This window comes from Canis aureus, chromosome 9 (assembly GCF_053574225.1).
Source record: "Canis aureus isolate CA01 chromosome 9, VMU_Caureus_v.1.0, whole genome shotgun sequence".
Classification (NCBI taxonomy): Eukaryota; Metazoa; Chordata; class Mammalia; order Carnivora; family Canidae; genus Canis; species Canis aureus.
In genome coordinates, this window is record NC_135619.1 from 74,689,127 (window position 1) to 74,706,471 (window position 17,345).

General features: G+C 53.9%; 3 protein-coding genes across 6 annotated transcripts in view; 2 read left to right on the forward strand and 1 right to left on the reverse strand.

Moving 5' to 3' along the window:
* The window catches only part of TRMT61A (tRNA methyltransferase 61A), a 27,046-nt gene extending 18,295 nt beyond the window's left edge, over positions 1-8,751 (forward strand). For 2 of the 3 annotated variants that reach the window (XM_077910729.1, XM_077910731.1), the window contains 2 exons: positions 2,833-3,016; positions 5,728-8,751. The gene's annotated coding sequence lies outside the window, so the exon portion shown is untranslated. The remainder of the gene's footprint in view (positions 1-2,832; positions 3,017-5,727) is intronic. The other variant, XM_077910730.1, reaches the window with a different exon arrangement.
* On the reverse strand, positions 6,395-12,648 carry BAG5 (BAG cochaperone 5). Of its 2 annotated transcripts, none has more exons than XM_077910728.1 (2): positions 12,501-12,648; positions 6,395-10,690 (listed from the first exon to the last, which is right to left on the reverse strand). In XM_077910728.1, the coding sequence occupies exon 2, from the start codon at positions 10,660-10,662 to the stop codon at positions 9,319-9,321; it is 1,344 nt and encodes a 447-aa protein (XP_077766854.1). In that variant the 5' UTR covers positions 10,663-10,690; positions 12,501-12,648; the 3' UTR covers positions 6,395-9,318. The 2 variants fall into 2 exon arrangements, with proteins under 2 accessions (XP_077766854.1, XP_077766853.1); XM_077910727.1 differs by lacking the exon at positions 12,501-12,648 and adding an exon at positions 12,064-12,244.
* Positions 12,649-12,742: 94 nt separating this feature from the next.
* The window catches only part of COA8 (cytochrome c oxidase assembly factor 8), a 32,277-nt gene continuing 27,674 nt past the window's right edge, over positions 12,743-17,345 (forward strand). The window contains exon 1 of the mRNA XM_077910732.1: positions 12,743-12,921. Within this exon, the coding sequence (XP_077766858.1) occupies positions 12,799-12,921 (123 nt within the window). The 5' untranslated portion in view covers positions 12,743-12,798. The remainder of the gene's footprint in view (positions 12,922-17,345) is intronic.

The window sequence follows — 17,345 nt, forward strand, 5'->3', positions numbered from 1 at the left end:
CGTGGTGGCGGGGCGCGGAGGCCCCACGGGCAGCCAGCTGGGGCGGGAGCCAGGCCGACGGCCCCGCGGCCACCTGTGCACGAGCGCGAGGGCAGGTGCGCTGGGCGGGGCCTGACCCCGCAGCTGCTCCGCCTGCTGCTCGCCTCCTGGTCTCGGAGGTCGGGCCGCGGGCGCCGCCTGGTGGCCGCCACCGCAACCACAGCGCCCGACGGCGGGGAGGCCTCCAAGGTCAAGGGGCAGCGCAGGGCAGGCGGTGAGGACGTGGCGAGGGGGGGCCGGGGGGGCAGGGGGGTCCTTCTCCTCCTCTAGAAATCTCACCGGGAGGGGTTCCCTGGGGCGCACAGCCCTAGCATCTGGGCAGACACCCAGGGCAGGAGTCTGGCCAGGCTCGGCCGAGCTGCTGCGTCTTGGGCCTAGGGTGAAGGGGGCCGCCTGTAGGGCTGTATCATACCTGGCTCTCTGTTCTCGGGGACCCTCTGATCTAGGATGCAATCCTGCCACCCAAGGTGCCACGGCTCCCCGCACAGCCAGCCAGGTGCCCGGGGTCCCACCTGCAGACTCTCACCTGACCCCCACCTGCTGCTCCTCAGGGCCTTTGGTTGGCCTGTTCACTGTCCCCCAGATCCTTGTATGGCCCCTGCTCTCCGCCGCCCCAATAGCCCTGGTGGTCCCAGGACACCTTCCTTTCCTTTCGGTGGCTGGGCAAGGGGCGAGAGCAGGTGACGGAAGCTGGGTGTCGCAGGGAAAGTAAGGTGTGTGGCCCCGGAGCTGAGGGCCGCAGGCGGTGCACTGGCCCTGCCTAAGGCGGCCTCCGGGGAGGGAAGCGTGACAGGCCAGCAGAGGGTGCCCACACGGGACCCGGGGGAGCAGCCCGCTGCCCAGGCACGAGCTGGCCTCTGTGCCTGCTGAATTTTGTACCTTTATTTTTATTTTTTTATTTATTTAAAAGATTTTATGTATTTGTTCATGAGAGACACACAGAGAGAGGCGGAGACACAGGCGAGGGAGAAGCAGGCCCCGTGTAGGGAGCCCGACGTGGGACTCGGGTCTCCAGGATCAGGCCCTGGGCGAAGGTGGCGCTAAGCTGCTGAGCCACCCGGGCTGCCCCCTGCACCTTTACTAACCGGCTCCTTTGGTTTGTGAGCTGGAGCCCGGGAGCTCTGTCGCTTGCCCTGCTTATGCCTAGTCCCTCCTGCCAGCAGGCCACATCCCTCGGTCCCTCACTCTGCTTGCCTCTCGTACCCCAGCGTCCCCCGAGCCCCCTGCCCGGGTCCCATTGCTCCCAGTTCAGCACCCAGGTCTGCCACCAGGGTGAGCTCGGAACAAACCACGTGGACCCTGCCCCGCTCTCGGGGGTCCTGCCATCCGGCTGCTGCGCCCCGGCTCCGTCCCTGCTCCCTGCGAGGCTGTGCCAGGCCCGCAGGGCTGCCCGGACCCAGGCTCTCGGCCTCCAGGCCCGCTGCTCCCTCACCTGGGAGGCCTCCCCACCCCGGGGCCTCACCCACCAGGGTGCACGGCACCCTGCCCCTGAGCTGGGTGCGCCGTGATCCTTGGCCGCCTCCTCCCCGGACGTGGGCTGCTCCTGGGGTGCGCGGCCGACCCTCAGGCCCTGCAGGACAGGCGCCCACGGGCCTCCCTGCCCCAGGAGGTTACCCGTCCTTCTGTCTGTCCGCTCCCCCAGCAAGCGCCTACTGGCCGAGCCAGGGCTGCTCTAGGTCCCGAGGACACGGCCAGGACGACCCCGGTGTCAGGAGCTCAGGGGCTGGGTGGGGACCTGGGGACCGATGCTGCGCCACGGGGCTGTGGCCCTCCCCTGAGCCCGCGGGCTGGGCCTGCTCCTCGGCCCGCAGCTGTGCCTTCCCGCGCCCGCCCGCCCCGCGTGGGTGCCGCCGCCCGCGTCCGCGAAGCAGCGCCCAGCCTTCCTGCGGGCCCCGGCGGGGCAGGTGTGCCGGTGACCAGGCCCGGGCCCGGAGGGTCCTCATCTCCGCCCTCCCCAGGGAAGCAGAGCCACCCTGGGTGGAGAGGGAGAAGGGGGGCCTGCACCCCGACCTCAGGGCTCCTGGCAGGACCCTCCACACCCGTTTCCACCCTCCCTGAGCTGTGGAGCAGTTCGTGCCTCTGCCTGGCACGCTGGGCCGTGGGCACCTCGCTGTGCAGCCCGGGACCTGGCCAGGAAGACGACAGCACCGAGGAGCCACAGTGGGGACCCGGGGCTCCGCCGTGTCAGGGCTGCCGGCGTCCCTTCGGCTCCTCAGCGGGGTACACGCTCAGCCGGGGGCAGTTGGCCGGGGCGGGGGCGGCACCCCAGCAGCCTGGGCCTTGGTCTGGGCTGTTCCTGCTCCTGCTCCTGCTCCTGCTCCTGCCCGAGGGGAGGAGTGGGCTGCGCCAAACGGGGAGCTCCTGACAGTGACACCAGGACTCCAGAGCAAGTGCCCTAAACCAAAGTCCTCTGAATACTGACAAGCAAAAAAGCAGCTGATTTTATCTTTATTTAAGATTTTATCTGGGATCCCTGGGTGGCTCAGCGGTGTCCGCATCGGGCTCCCTGCATGGAGCCTGCTTCTCCCTCTGCCTGTGTCTCTGCCTCTCTCTGTCTTTCTCTGTCTCTCATGAATAAATAAAATCTTAAAAAAGATTTTATCTTTCCAAAATCTTATTTCTTTTTAAATTTAAAGTAGGCCCCATGCCTGACATGGGCTTTCAACTCATGACTCAACAAGAATTGCATGCCCTACAGACTGAGCAGGGTCAGGGGCCAGAGTCCCCGAGGCAGCTGATTTGAACACCTCAGGAAGCTATCCGAAATCTGAGACTTCCCACTCATTTATTCAGCAGGTTCTTGGATATGTATTACGCACCAGGAGCTGAGGACACTACTTCTCGAGAAGAGTTCATCGAAAGGACATGGCGAGTGTGGAAGGCAGTGTGGGGTGGCCTGGTGCAGAGTGAGTGAGCTGAGGCCAGGGAGCTGCGGGAGGAAGGACACGTGCAGAGGCCATGCCCACTGTCTGTCCAGGTAGGAAGGTGACAGGATCATCCTGCTCTGCATCCCGGGCCCCTGGAGGACCGGGACAGGGACACTCACATCAGCATGAGGGCTGGTCAGGTTCACTTGGGAAACCGGTGACAGGGAAGTGGCTCAAGAGTTTAAAGATTTTATTTGACACAGAGTGTGTCCAGGGGGAAGGGAGAGAACCCCAGAGGACTCCCTGCTGAATGTGGAGCCCAATGTAGGGCTCAATCCCACGACCCTGAGATATAAACTGAGCCAAAATCAAGAGTCAGATGCTTGGGGGATCCCTGGGTGGTGCAGCGGTTTAGCCCTTGCCTTTGGCTCAGGGTGTGATCCCGAGCTTGCAGGGTCGAGTCCCGCATCGGGCTCCCTGCATGGAGCCTGCTTCTCCCTCTGCCTCTCTGTCTCTCTCATGAATAAATAAAATCTTAAAAAAAAAAAAAAAAAAGTCAGATGCTTAACCAACTACACCACCCGGGTGCTCTGAAATGGCTCGGGTTTAAAGGATTATTGTAGGGACGCCTGGGTGGCTCAGCGGTTGAGCGTCTGCCTTCAGCTCAGGGCGTGATCCTGGGGTCGCGGGATCAAGTCCAACATTGGGCTTCCTGCGTGGAGCCTGCCTCTCTCTGTGTCTCTCATGAATAAATAAAGTCTTTAAAAAAAAGGATTATTGTAGAAATGAAATGGGCCTGCCTGTGCTGTGACCGCAGAGTGCAGACAAGACGTGGAGGCAGTGTGAGGCAGGTAGCGCTCCTCTTACTGGAAGCCACAGCCTCCTGGCAGCTCAGGAAGGTCTATGGATCCGAAAAGAAATATATACATATATATTTTTAAAGATTTTATCTATTCATGAGACACAGAAAGACAGAGAAGCAGAGACACAGGAGAGGAAGAAGCAGGCTCCATGCAGGGAGCCCGACGTGGGACTCGATCCCAGGATCCCAGGATCATGCCCTGAGCCGAAGGCGGCCTAAACCGCTGAGCCACCTGGGTGCCCCTATAATTCACAATTTAGAGACTTGAGGACAGAATAAGATGCTGGTTTAAGACAATATTTCTTAAAAAAAAAAAAAAAAAAAAAAAGACAGTATTTCTTATGAAGTCTTCCCACTAAAGGGGATGCAGGGTCAAGGGGAGCCTGGCGGGCTCAGTCGGTGCAACACCACTCTTGATCTTGGGGTTATAGTTTGAGCCCCATGTTGGGGGCAGAGATTACTTAAAAATAAATCTTGGGCAGCCCGGGTGGCTCAGCAGTTTAGCACCTGCCTTTGGCCCAGGGCGTGATCCTGGGGTCCTGGAATCGAGTCCCACATCAGGCTCCCAGCGTGGAGCCTGCTTCTCCCTCTGCCTGTGTCTCTGCCTCTCTCTCTCTCTCTGTGTCTCTCATGAATAAATAAATAAATAAAACCTTTCAAAAACAAAATAAAATCTTAAAAAAGGATGCAAGGTTTATTGATGTTTGGAGTATGGCGTGCATTAGCTAGAGGAGTCCCCAACCTTTGGTGCCAAGGACCCCCGTCGTGGGGAGAAACTAAAGCTGGGCAGTAGCCTGAGCTCCCAACTGCTCCCCAGGGTGGCCCAGCGAGAGCTCCCTGCTGCGCACACCCTGCGCCCTGGGGCCCTGCAGGGAGGACCTGCTCGCCAGGTAAAGTGGGGGTGGGAGCTGAGTGGGCGCTGTTGCCCACAGTGTCTGCCTTTCCTACCGGCCCTGAGACCAGGGCGGTTCCTTGGGCAAGAGATCACCCAAGGGTCCGGATCATCCAGGACACGGAATACTAAAACCTGCCTTGGAGCGCTTCAGAGAATGACGTGTGCGTGTGAAGCGCTTCACACAGGGCCTGGCACCCAGGTTCAGTGGATGATGTCAGGAAAATGAGGCCTTGAAATCAGAGCAGGAGTGACGGCGCCTGGGTGGCTCATCATCTGGCTGAGCGTCCGACTCTTGGGTCTCAGCTCAGGTCTTTTTTAAAATTTGATTTATTCGAGGCAGCGCACGCAAGCACAAACAGGAGACGGAGCAGGAGACGCAGGCTGTCTCCTGAGCGGGGAGCCCGATGCGGGGCTCCATCCCAGCGCACCAGGATCATGACCTGAGCCAAAGGCAGATGCTTCACCAGCTGAGCCCCCAGGCGCCCCTCAGCTGGGGTCTTGAGCGAGCTCAGCGGGGAGTCAGCTTGAAAGGTCCTCCCTCCGCCCCTCCGCCCGCTGGCACATGTGCACACTCGCTCAAATCAATCTTTAAACTCACTAAATAAATCACAGAAGCCACAGAAGCCACCATCAGACACATCCTGACCGCCTGGGTGACCTCAGACTTGCATCAGGGCACCTGATCTGGGCCTCGGCGCTACCGCTGGCGCCTGTGCACACCAGGGCCTCGCGCCAGCCCACCCTAGGGTTCCTCCGTCCTGGGCCTTCAGGGCCCCGAGCCCCCTCCCTCAGCCTCCCCGGCCCTCCGGTGCGTGGCCGACACCTGCCCTGCTCCTGACGCCCAGAGCCAGATCGCAGGGGCCCGACGCAGCAGGTCCCTTACCACCGTGAGCAGGCTGCGACGCGCTGTGATGGGTTAAGGACGCGGCAGGAGCTTCCCAACACCGGTTCCAGTGTCCACAGGGAATCAACGCCTAATGTGGTATATGGAGCATCTGTGTGTGTGGCACAGGATTTATTCAAAATTTCCCCCAAAGTTTTTTTTATTTTTTTAACCTGTACAGTTTCCTTTCACTGCGGGGCCTAGGACACGTCTGCGGGGCTGAGCGGGCCGCCCCCGCCTCCGGGTGATCACCGCTAAGACCTCCGCAAGAAGAGACAAGACGGCAGAAACGTGCTCAAACAAGGCTAGAAGCAGCGCAAGCAAGGCGCTGCTTTCATGTAACAGGCGTGCAACAGGCAGGAAACTGCCCCAGGTGAGTGGGGGCGGAACAGGGAGGCGGTGGGGGGGCTCAGGGGGCCCCCAAGGACTAACGGGTCAGAAATACCAACTCTCTGCTAATGAGAAGGCAAGCGTCAATGGCAATCTTAAGTGAAGCCTTGGTGGTGGTGGGGGCGGGGGGCAGTTCTTGCCACTTTCCCTGCTTCTCTATAGTGAGGTCAACCCCTGTGCGCCCGGCTGCATGGGCGCAGCGAGAGGCCAGGCCTCCCCTGGGCTGTTCCCTGCTGCCCACACTTCAGGGGTTGCTCACATGGAACAGTGATCCCTTCACCTGCCACAGGACCCTGGTCTGTGCTCAGGGCTGCCACCTCCTTCCCCCACTGCCACCAACTGGACCTGGGGAGCCCGCCTTCCCCAAGCCTGGCCCACTTTGCCAAGACATTATTCCTTACCCGGGTCGGACAGTAAATGAAGGTGAATCAGAACAGAACTCACACCTCAGACTCACATCCTTTCTCACTGCAAAGATAAGCTAAGAGATTTTTATTGCATTAATAATTAAGGGTATACTAATATCTCAAAATACTGAATTACTTCAGACATACAATTACAATAGTCATACAATGAATGGAGGGGGGACAGGAGCCAACACGCTGGGGTAACACATCTGTATTGTACATCAAAATCAATGGCAAACACTTCTCTAGTTACTCTTAGAAAAATACTAGACGCGTTAAAAGCTGAAAAGCTTTGCTTAAAAACAACCTATATGTACAAGATAAGCTTTGACCCTCAAAAAACAGATAAAAATTGGCAAAAACAAATGAGAAACACTGGTTAAGCGTCTCGCAGTGCTGACCTGTATCAGATACACTACACCAAGGCATCGTAGCAAAATAAAGCATTCCACTGTACTTAGTAGACTTATTCATTACATTTATTTTCATAACTGCTTCTCTATAGGGCGATGGACTTTAGTCTAATTTGGGTAAAGACTGACCTGAAAGCAAAGCTGTCTGCATGTGAGGTAAAGAAAGCAAACATTCCCAGCCAGTTTTTGCATGAACATGGATTACACCGTTTAATGCAGACCCAAGGCCAGACATTTTTTTGGGGGTAGGTTTTATTTCCATTACAGGTTCTCTTTACGTAAGATCATAAAAATACAATACAATGTCATGAGCTCAACTTAGTTACAAGCGGCAGGCAGCCCCTATTAACACAGCTCCCAACGAGGGACGAGAAAAGCTAAACCCGGTGTCACTAGGGTTCCTTATGGGAGAGTCACCCGGTGCAAGGAACTACAACAGGTTGGACAGGAAACGTCATGCCTCAGATCACTCGAGGATGATCTGATCATCTCCATGACCAAAATAACCCACAGGAGAAGTCTGCGATGGCTTGTGAGCTCCCTCCGCTCACGGGCCAGGCTCCGGGACGAGCTCAGCTGCACGAGCCTTCTCTAGGATTGCAGAACGCCTTGTTTGAAAATGAACCATATGGGAAGGTCCCTTTTGGAAAAACAATGGATACTTTTAAAGGAAATGCTGACATTTAACTTTTAAATCTGACATTGAAAATGAAGTAGAGCCTGGGGCAGGACATGCCTGACGAGCTTGGGAGGAAAGCCTTGCCTTCCCAGTGGGGTAAACTGAGGCAGCACTTGAATATAGAAACTCCAGGATTTTAAGAGCACCCAAAGATGAGGATACTTAGCCCAAAATGAGCTGCCAGTGACCTGCACTAAGAATCTCCAGTTGCCAAGGGCTGGATGTGCACACGGGAAAGGGTCGAGGCCCAGAGACACAAATGCCCTTGGACTTCACTACCCACTGAATCGTACTAGAACATTGCTAGTAGGAAAGACACATCAAGGGCTTTTAATTATTGGGCAAAGCTGAGACAAAGTGAAAATCTCTTTAGAGCCACGCTTTTATCATCTCTCTGGTACATGGGGCTATTCCCTTATCTTTTATTTCTAGCTGCCTACAGTTACCAAATCACGATCTTTGAAAGGAAATTACAGACTGCTGCGGAGTCCGAAAGACATACTCTAATAGGATTATTTTGTGAAAGGTGACAACAGAAAGTGTCATCTGTTCGTTATCATACTGGGACCAATGTGTTATCAAGGCACTTTGGAACTTTGGGAAATTCTGTTCCCATAAACTGGCAGCCATAAAACTTGGACCCTCAGAAAGCATTTACAGAAATAGATGTACCCTTTAGCAAGTGAAAAAACACTTCCTGCAAGGACAGACCTTCCTGACTCTTTCAGGTGCTAGAGAAACATCCGAGTGCCAATGAAGTGAGCTCAGTCCCAGAGTGCGAGGTTTTCAGATGCTAGAAGCAGCCGACCTCCCCGGGTAAGCCACGACGCTCTGGTCCCGCAGAGCTACTGGCGGTTTCTGCTCTTGGCCACTACCAAACAGCACTTGCTGTGTTTAAAAGACCCTTGAACAAGAGAGGCAGCCTGTTGCCTCCTACATTCAGACGCATTCGCTCAGGACAACCTGATAGCGGTAACTAATCTCCAGTTTTATCTTGCCACAGGTATGGCTGTTTCTTTTTTCTTTTTTTTTTTTCTTTTTTTTCTTAAAAGGTCTCCTAACTTCACTAAAATGTTCCCATCCTTACTGATGACTACAGAAAATTGTAAACTGAGTTTACAAACAAAAACTTGGAAGGTAATTAGCTGGTGTTTTCATCTTTCTTCAATGCAGTCTCAAAGGTTTTTTTGCTATTAATTTTCATAATTTTCTTACGTTGCACATGAAAATAAGATTTTCCCCTCTAAATGCAGAGTGTAGGGGGAAAATACAGACACCATTTTCCAAACAAAAAATCTTTATGAAAAAACAGAAAATCCGAAAACAAAAAAACCCCCACCCGATTAACTTGGGTTGGACCAATCGGGCCTTAAAAATGAAGAAAAAAACAAACAAACAAAAACCCTTCTGCTTTATTTAGCATAATAAATCATATCATTGTATTGCTTTTGTGTTTGGACCTTACTTCTACCTAACCAAAATTTCCCCTCTTCTCATAATTGTTCTAGTGCTCTGTCAGGTTGTGTGTGTGTCTAGATCCTGAAAGATCCACATTTCAATGCTGGCACAACCCATTTAAAAATGACAAAAGATGCCCGTTCCACTTTCTGATTGGAAAAAAAAAAAAAAAGGACCAAAAAACCACACCACAACATACAGATAATGATCCAAATGGAAAAGTTAACGTGCTGTAATGACATTTGTTTTGCAACATCAAAAGCAGCAGAGATACTGTATATAATTTGCTTAAATCATAAAAACGGAGATTGAAATCTGCATGTATAAATCACATTTAGGCTCAATGAACTGAAAGCTCTCTATAAATACATAGAAGTATATATAAAGTGCAAAACAAGAAATATCAACCGTGAGATCGGTACTATTTAGTACTCCCATTCGTCGGATTTCAAGTCGAGATAGCTGAGGATGTTCTGGGCGAGCTTCACTGCCTGTTTCCTGGCAGCCTTGCACTTCTCTTCCCCTTGCGGGTCCACGGCATCCAGGGCCAGCAGCTGCTTGGTGAGCAGCTCTTCCAGCCGGATGTAGTTCTTATCAGTTCGGTTCCCATCAAATGAAAGAACTTCCCCCTGGATCTCGGACAAGTTTCCAAGGATGTTCCAGACTGCTTTATGTGACGGGTGCTCCTCACTAGCAAATGACTTCCTCTTCTCCAGGGCCTCCTTCAAGTCAATGTAAGTTATAAGGGTTTGTACCTCAATCACCGCTCTTCTCCGAGCTTCCCGGATGCAAGGGTTCTTCTCAAGACTGACCTCATCCAACTGTCCAATCAAACCCTGCAATTCTGTTTTGGAGCTCAGGTACAATTCAGCAGGATTTTGTGCTTGCAGAAGTTCATTTTTTATTTCTCTCATTCTCTTGAGGACCTTTTCTATTTTTAAAATGGAATGATTCTGTCCCAGGTCAAATGCATGTGTAGTATCTGCTTCCTCTTCCAAATCCAAATATTTCAGTAATTGGTTGATATCTTCCACTACCTCGCGCCGATAATTTCTGATTTCCGTTCGCCCGCACACGTCTAGAGCATCCAGATCTGCAATCAGCCCCGACAGCACACAAGATAAGTGCCTGCAAGTCTCATTATTGTTCACCCCCATCAGAAGTGCGATCAGAGTGCCTCTGGCCTTGTTCACCTCACACATCACCGAGTTGATCTTGGCCACTGAAGGGTGCGCGTCCTCGGAAAGTGGCAGAGAAGGCTGCTTTTTCACACAGTCTTCGATGATCTCCTGCACCGCACAGATTTTGGTTAAGGTGTGGTACCGTGCTTTCCGCAGAGAAATCTTCCCCCCGGTTTTGACATGTGTCAGCCTCAGAATGATATCCTGGATGCCTTCTTCAAATTCGTCAGTTACACAGTTGCCCCCACTATAAAACGGCACAATCTTCTCTTTCACCAGGGCCTGGGCTTCTTTAAAGATGTTCTGTATTTCGATCCGGTGTGGGTGGTTTGCATTCTGCTCCAGCTCTTTGAGAAGACGCTCCGTCTCCTGGGCTGCCCTCTTCCTCGCTTGCTGAATATCTCCTTTTCCTTCAGTATCCACAGAGTCTATTTCAAAGAGTTGTTTTGTTAGAATCCTCTCCAGTTTCTTGTAATTCTTGTCATCTGACAGACCACTGAAGCCAATTACTTGCTGTTCTATACTTTTTACTTCCTTTTGGATTTCCTGAAGCCTACTAATAGAAGGATGTTGGTTGCCCATATCCATACTTTTGTTGTGTTCCGTTTTACAAGCACTAAAAAATGACAAGAATGCCAAATTACACAAAGACTCTACAGACAGGTAAGCAAATATTGATTCATTCCGAAATTCTCATTTTAAGAAGAGGTATTTGAGGGACGCCCGGGTGACTGAGTGGTTTAGCACCGCCTTCAGCTCAGGGGGTGATCCCAGGGTCCTGGGATCGAGTCCCACATTGGGCTCCCTCCATGGAGCCTGCTTCTCCCTCTGCCTGTGTCTCTGCCTCTCTCTGTGTCTCTTGTGAATAAATAAAATCTTAAAACAAAACAAAAACGGGCAGCCCCAAAGGTGCAGCAGTTTAGTGCTGCCTGCAGCCCGGGGTGTGATCCTCGAGTCCTGGGATTGAGTCCCACATTGGGCTTCCTGAATGGAGCCTGCTTCTCCCTCTGCCTGTGTCTCTGCCCCCCTCTCTCTCTGTGTCTCTCACGAATAAATAAATACTAAATAAAATAAATTTTAAAAAAAGATGCATTTGAGTTTAGATCACACTAAGGCCCATCCTTAGTGTGATCTAAACAGCAGTCATACTCAAGTATGGAAAGAGTAATCCACTTTCTTGAAGATCACCTACACACCCCTGTGATGAGGAATGGACAGGGGTTACTGCAGTGCAGAACGAGCTGGAGCCCTGGGCCTGATTTCCCAACTTCTTCGCCTGGGTCTCTACACGTGTGGCACGAGGTCAACTACTGGGGTGGAAACAGCACAAGGATCTCAGGTATTAACGCTGGACCCTGGTTGTTGGCAACAGCAGGGCACCCCTGTGGAACGTGCAACAGTTGCTCTTTTGACCTTCAAACGCTAACAGTGCCATCCCAGCACCCACCTGGCCCGAGAGCTATGCCTGCTTTCAAAACAAACTGGAGGGCACCCGGGGGCTCAGCAGTTTAGCATCTGCCTCGGCCCAGGGCGTGACCCTGGAGACCCGGGGTCCAGTCCCGCATCGGGCTCCCTGCGTGGAGCCTGCTTCTCCCTCCCTCTCTCTCTCTGTATCTCTCATGAATAGATGAATAAAATCTTAAAAAAAAAAAAAATAGAAAACAGAACAAAACCCGGAAGTCTAAGTGAAACAAACAGCAGCGGATCCCAGCGACCCCCAGGCCCCGCTTCTACTTCCTCCCCGCCGCTCGGGGCTCCTCCCCGGCCACCCTGTTTCCCCCGGCCCCTCCGAGGACGTCGAAGACCCTCCGCGCGGAGGCGAAGATCCCCCAGGAAGGGAAGGTGACCGGCACCGTGTTAAAGGCACCAGCTTGGCCTCCGGAGGGCTGGTGCCTCCCTAGGCCCGTCGGCCCGCTCTCGGGGGAGGGAGGGCGGGCGGCCGGCGGGGCCCCGGCCTCCCCCCCTCGCCCTCCCCTGCCAGCACTTTACCCAGAGGAGGTCTACGCTGGTCTGGTCCTGGCTGCCCGCGGGGAGCTGGCGAGGTGGCAGGTCAGCCCTTTACGGGGTGCGGCACCGGAGCGGGGCCCCAGCTGCATCCCTCTCACCCCTGCCGGCTGGGTGTGCCCGGGCGGCCGGTGAGGGGGCCGGCGGTGGCGCGGCAGCTACTGGCCGCAGCCGCCGCTCCGGGCGTGTCGCCCGGGCCCCCGACGCGCCCGCCGGCCCTGACCTCACAATGGCCCGCGCGGGGAGGGGGCGGCCGCGCTCGCAGGGCCTCCGAGCCCCCCGGGGAGCCGGGCCGCGTCGGACGCGGGCGGGGAGCGGCGCGGAGGCCGAGGCCCAGGCCCGGCGGGCGCGGGCGCGGGCGCGGGGGGCGGGGGGCGCGCACGGGGAGGCCCGCGGCCCGCCAGCCGCCTAGCTGCGCTCACCTGTGCCGCCCGCGCCATCGCGCGCCCCGCCGCCGACGCGCAGGACTCCGCCGCGGTCGCCGTCGCCCGCCCCGCGGCCCCGCCCCGGGCCGAACAGCCCCCGCCCTGGGAAAACGTCCTGCGGCGCGCGCCGCCACCACCGCCCGGCACGGCAGCCCGGAGCTGGCCGCGGAGCCGCGGGGAAAGCGCACGGTCGGCCGCGCCGCTCGCTCCCGCTGGCTTTGCGACCGTGCCGTAAGGCAGCCCCTCGCGCCGGCGCGGCTCTGCCGTGCGTCGCGGCAGCCGGGGGACGCTGGGCATGGTGGGCTTCCGGGCCTCGAGGAGGGCGCTTCTGCCGCCGCTGTGCCGCGCCTTCGCTCGCCCCGGCTGTCCGCTCGGCCCCGAGCGCGGCGCGGAGCGCAGGGAGGCGGCGGCGAGCCGGGTAAGCTGGGGGTCCTGCAGGCGGCGCGCCGGGCTCCGCGCCCCGTCGAGGCCGGCCGCGGCGTCCGCCCAGCTCCCGGGCCGCGGCGCGGGGCGGGGCGGGGCGGCCTCGGAGCCCGCGGCTGTGCGGGGGCCGCCGCGCCGGGGACTTCCCGAGCGGGGGCCTTGGGCTGCAGCGCTTGGCGCGCACGCGGGGTCTCGGCCCGCGCCGTGGCTCCGGGCGCTCTTCCGCCAGCGACCGCGCCCCCGAGCCTCGTGTCTCGCAGGGCCGCCGGGGCGTAGCTCTGGTTTGGAGAACTGCGCGCATAGGTGCGAGGCGCGGGTGGAAGGTTAGCGGGGGTACCTGTAGCAACGAAGAAGGACCGTTTTTAGGAATTGCACTTCTTAGGGGAAGGGTGTTTCGTCCACGGAGTGCCAGGGCCTTGGTTCCAGCTGTCACGTGGAAGTGTGGGGCTGCAGACGAAATATTTAAGCGAAGCCTACGCACACAAACACGGAATTTGCCAACAGGCTAAGGGTGGAGGCTGGAAAGCCTGGGGTAAAAAAGCAGGACTTCCAAAATGTGCCTGCCTGTAAGTTTTCGTCTGTTAGTCTTTTGCTGTTAGCATGCTTATTATAAATGTAGTTTTGAAGTTCTGTTCAGTTTATAGTATATTTTTATTTTATTTTTTTTTAAGATTGTATTCATTTATTCATGAGACCCAGAGAGAGAGGCAGAGACACAGGCAGAGGGAGAAGCAGGCTCCATGCAGGGAGCCCGACGCGGGATCGATCCCAGGTCTCCAGGTCACGCCCCGGGCTGAAGGCAGGTGCTTAACGGCTGAGCCACCCCGGGCTGCCCTCTGTTTAGTTTATAGTTTGGACAAGAAGTTGGCGGGGCAGCTGGTCAACCCCCCCTCCCCGCCCCCACCTCTGGCCTAGTTCCTGTGACAGTGGCCACAACTGTGACTTCTATTCCTACAACTTAGAAACCCGTCCAGTGTCTCAGTCTTAGGGCAGGAAGATACTCAACGTGTATCTGAAAACGGTCTGGGAGGGCAAAGTTAACCTCAGCAACCGTCCACTTACCCGTGGCTTATTTCGTGAACTAGCGCTGGAAAAAAGAACACCTGGCAAGGGGCACCTGGCTGGCTCCGTTGTGGGAGGAGCGCGTGACTCTTGATCTGGGGAGTGTGAGTTTGAGCCCCCACGTTGAGTGTAGAGATTACTTAAAAAGAAAGAAAAGAAAAGAACACCCAAACACGGTTTGTCACATAGCTTTTGGTTAGAATAAAGCTTTTTTTTTTTTTAAGATTTTATTTATTTATTCATGAAACACACACACACACACAGAGGCAGAGACACAGGCAGAGGGAGAAGCAGGCTCCATGCAGCCTGTGCAGGAAGCCTGATGTGGGACTTGATCCCGGGGCTCCAGGATCATGCCCTGGTTCCAAGGCAGGCGCCAAACTGCTGAGCCACCCAGGGATCCCCAGTTAGAACAAATCTTACCGTGGGTCTAATCCTCAAGATGAGACTTTTCTTCCTATTGTCCCAAGTGACTAGGAAGCTGGTGCTACTCACCTGTTGTCTGTCTAAACCTCTGATGGTGTTTTGTTTTTTTTTTTAATTTTTATTTATTTATGATAGTCACAGAGAGAGAGAGAGGCAGAGACACAGGCAGAGGGAGAAGCAGGCTCCATGCACCGGGAGCCCGACGTGAGATTCGATCCCGGGTCTCCAGGATCGCGCCCTGGGCCAAAGGCAGGCGCCAACCCGCTGCGCCACCCAGGGATCCCCTTCTGATGGTGTCGATTGTGATGATGCTGAAAAGTGGAGCAGCTGGCCCATGAGGCAGACCTTGTCCTGTTCTAGCATTATGACTTGTGCTGTTGTTTGCTTCTTTTTAGAATGTGTGTCCCATTACGCTAGATAGTATATGGAACTTAAAGGAACAGTTCTTACTTCAGGGTAATTTGTGTTTCCCATGGGTTTGGTTTTATCTTTGAGTGTTTGCCTAGTATGTGGCTGGTTCCCCAGGTAATTATTATTTTTAAGATTGTATTTATTTATTCATGAGAGACACAGAGAGAAAGGCAGAGACACAGGGAGAGGGAGGACCAGTCTCCCTGCGGGGAGCCCGATGTGGGACTCAATCCCGGGACCCCAGGACCATGCCCCTGAGCTGACAGCAGACACTCAGCCCCTGAGCTACCCAGGGATCCCTGGCATGCCCTGTTCTAAGAGCTTTGCATATTTTAATTTATTTTCACAAATCTATGAAGTAGATGCTTTCATCATTCCCATTTTACAGATGAGAAAACGTAAGACTGAAGAATTTCCTCAAGATCACAGTGCTTGCACAGAGGAGTATCTATGTTATAGTTCCTGTATCTAGAGGATAATGAAGTACAATTTTTCTTTTAGTAATTTATGGATCAAAAAAGAACCAAACATGCTCTCAAACAGAGAGGCAAAATTTATAGATAAATAGCGGATCCTATATTTTGCTTATATTTTCATTTAAGGGAATGGTCTTCAAACACCCCCACCCCACAAGTACAGATTCAGAGTAAACCTAAGTAGGAAGTTAAATGCCAGAGAAATGACAAACTGGTAAGAGGTCTTGTCAGAGGATTTTAAAATTAAAATCTGGATATTTCTAGTGTCTAAAAGGCTTTCAATAAGTTTGCTGGGAAAAAAATTAAAGCTGGAGCAGAGGACTTCAGAATCGTGTGTTTAGAGGCATTAAGCTTCTATCTGACTCTTGATTTTGGCTCAGGTCATGATCTCGGCCCTGGGATTGAGCCCCATGTCCTGTGGGGCTCCGGGCTCAGTGGGGAGTTTGCCTCCCCACCCCCCTCAAATAAATAAATGTAAAACAAAAAAAAAAAAATCATGTGGTTAAACTCCATCCTGGAGGGGCGCCCCGGTGGCTCAGCGGTTGATCATCTGCCTTCAGCTTAGCGTATGATCCCGGGGTCCTGGGATCGAGTCCTGCATCGGGCTCCCTGCTTCTCCCTCTGCCTGTGTCTCTGCCTCTCTCTCTCTCTCTCTTTCTCTCTCTGTGTGTGTGTGTCTGTCATGAATAAATAAATAAAATCTTAAAAAAGACGCCTGGGTGGTTCAGCAGTTGAACATCTGCCTTTGGCTCAGGGCATGATCCCAGTCCGGGGATCAAGTCCTGCATTGGGCTCCATGTGAGGAGCTTGCTTCTCCCTCTGCCTCTCTCTGTGTGTCTCTTATGAATAAATAAATAAAATCTTTTAAAAAACTCCATTCTGGAGACCAGGGCCCAGAGAGATGGTGGACTGGCCTGGCGTTACTCAGCAGAGTCAGGGCTAACGGCAGCTGTTCTCCCTCTCAGTCTGGTGGTCTTATGTCCCCATGTGCTTTTTCATCAAGTAAAGCAATTCACAGGGCTTCCCCTTACTCTGTTAATGTGGACAATTGCACCCATTTCTTTTCATGTTACTTGTGGGAAATTTAAAACCTGCAAAGATAGAAGAATAAGAATTGCTGTGTATCCAGTACCCTGCTTGTACAGTTATCCACTTTATCCCATTCCCCCCACTTGATAATTTTTTTAAAGAGATTTTATCTATTCATGAGAGACACAGACAGAGAGAGAGGCAGAGACACAGGCAGAGGGAGAAGCAGGCTCCATGCAGGGATCCCAGTGTGGGACTGGACCCTGAGCCCCCGGGATCCCACCCTGGGCGGGAGGCAGGCACTAAACCACTGAGCCACCCAGGGATCCCCCCACTTGATATTTTTTTTTTTTTAAGATTTATTTATTCATTCAGAGAGAGAGAGAGAGAGAGGCAGAGACACAGGCAGAGGGAGAAGCAGGCTCCATGCAGGAAGCCCGATGCGGGACTCAATCTGGGGTCTCCAGGATCACGCCCTGGGCTACAGGCGGTGCTAAACCGCTGTGCCACTGGGGCTGCCCCCCCACTTGATAATTTTATGGCAAATATCAGAGTGTATATCATTTGTAACTATATCCATATGTATCTTTAAAATATATGAATTTTTAGGGATCCCTGGGTGGCGCAGCGGTTTGGCGCCTGCCTTTGGCCCAGGGCACGATCCTGGAGACCCGGGATCGAATCCCACATCGGGCTCCCGGTGCATGGAGCCTGCTTCTCCCTCTGCCTGTGTCTCTGCCTCTCTCTCTCTGTGTGTATGACTATCATAAATAAATAAAATTTAAAAATAAAATAAAATAAAATAAAATATATGAATTTTTGGGTAGCCCGGGTGGCTCTGTGGTTTGGCGCTGCCTGGGGCATGATCCTAGGGGCCCAGGATCGAGTCCCACGTCAGGCTCCCTGCATGGAGCCTGCTTCTCCCTCTGCCTGTGTCTATACCTCTCTCTATTTGTGTCTCTTATGAATAAATAAATAAAATCTTTAAAAAAAATATATGAATTTTTAAAATACA

Excerpts from the sequence above, each read along its gene's own strand:
- BAG5 (XM_077910728.1), bottom strand. The coding sequence starts at position 10,662 with ATGGATATGGGCAACCAACATCCTTCTATTAGTAGGCTTCAGGAAATC.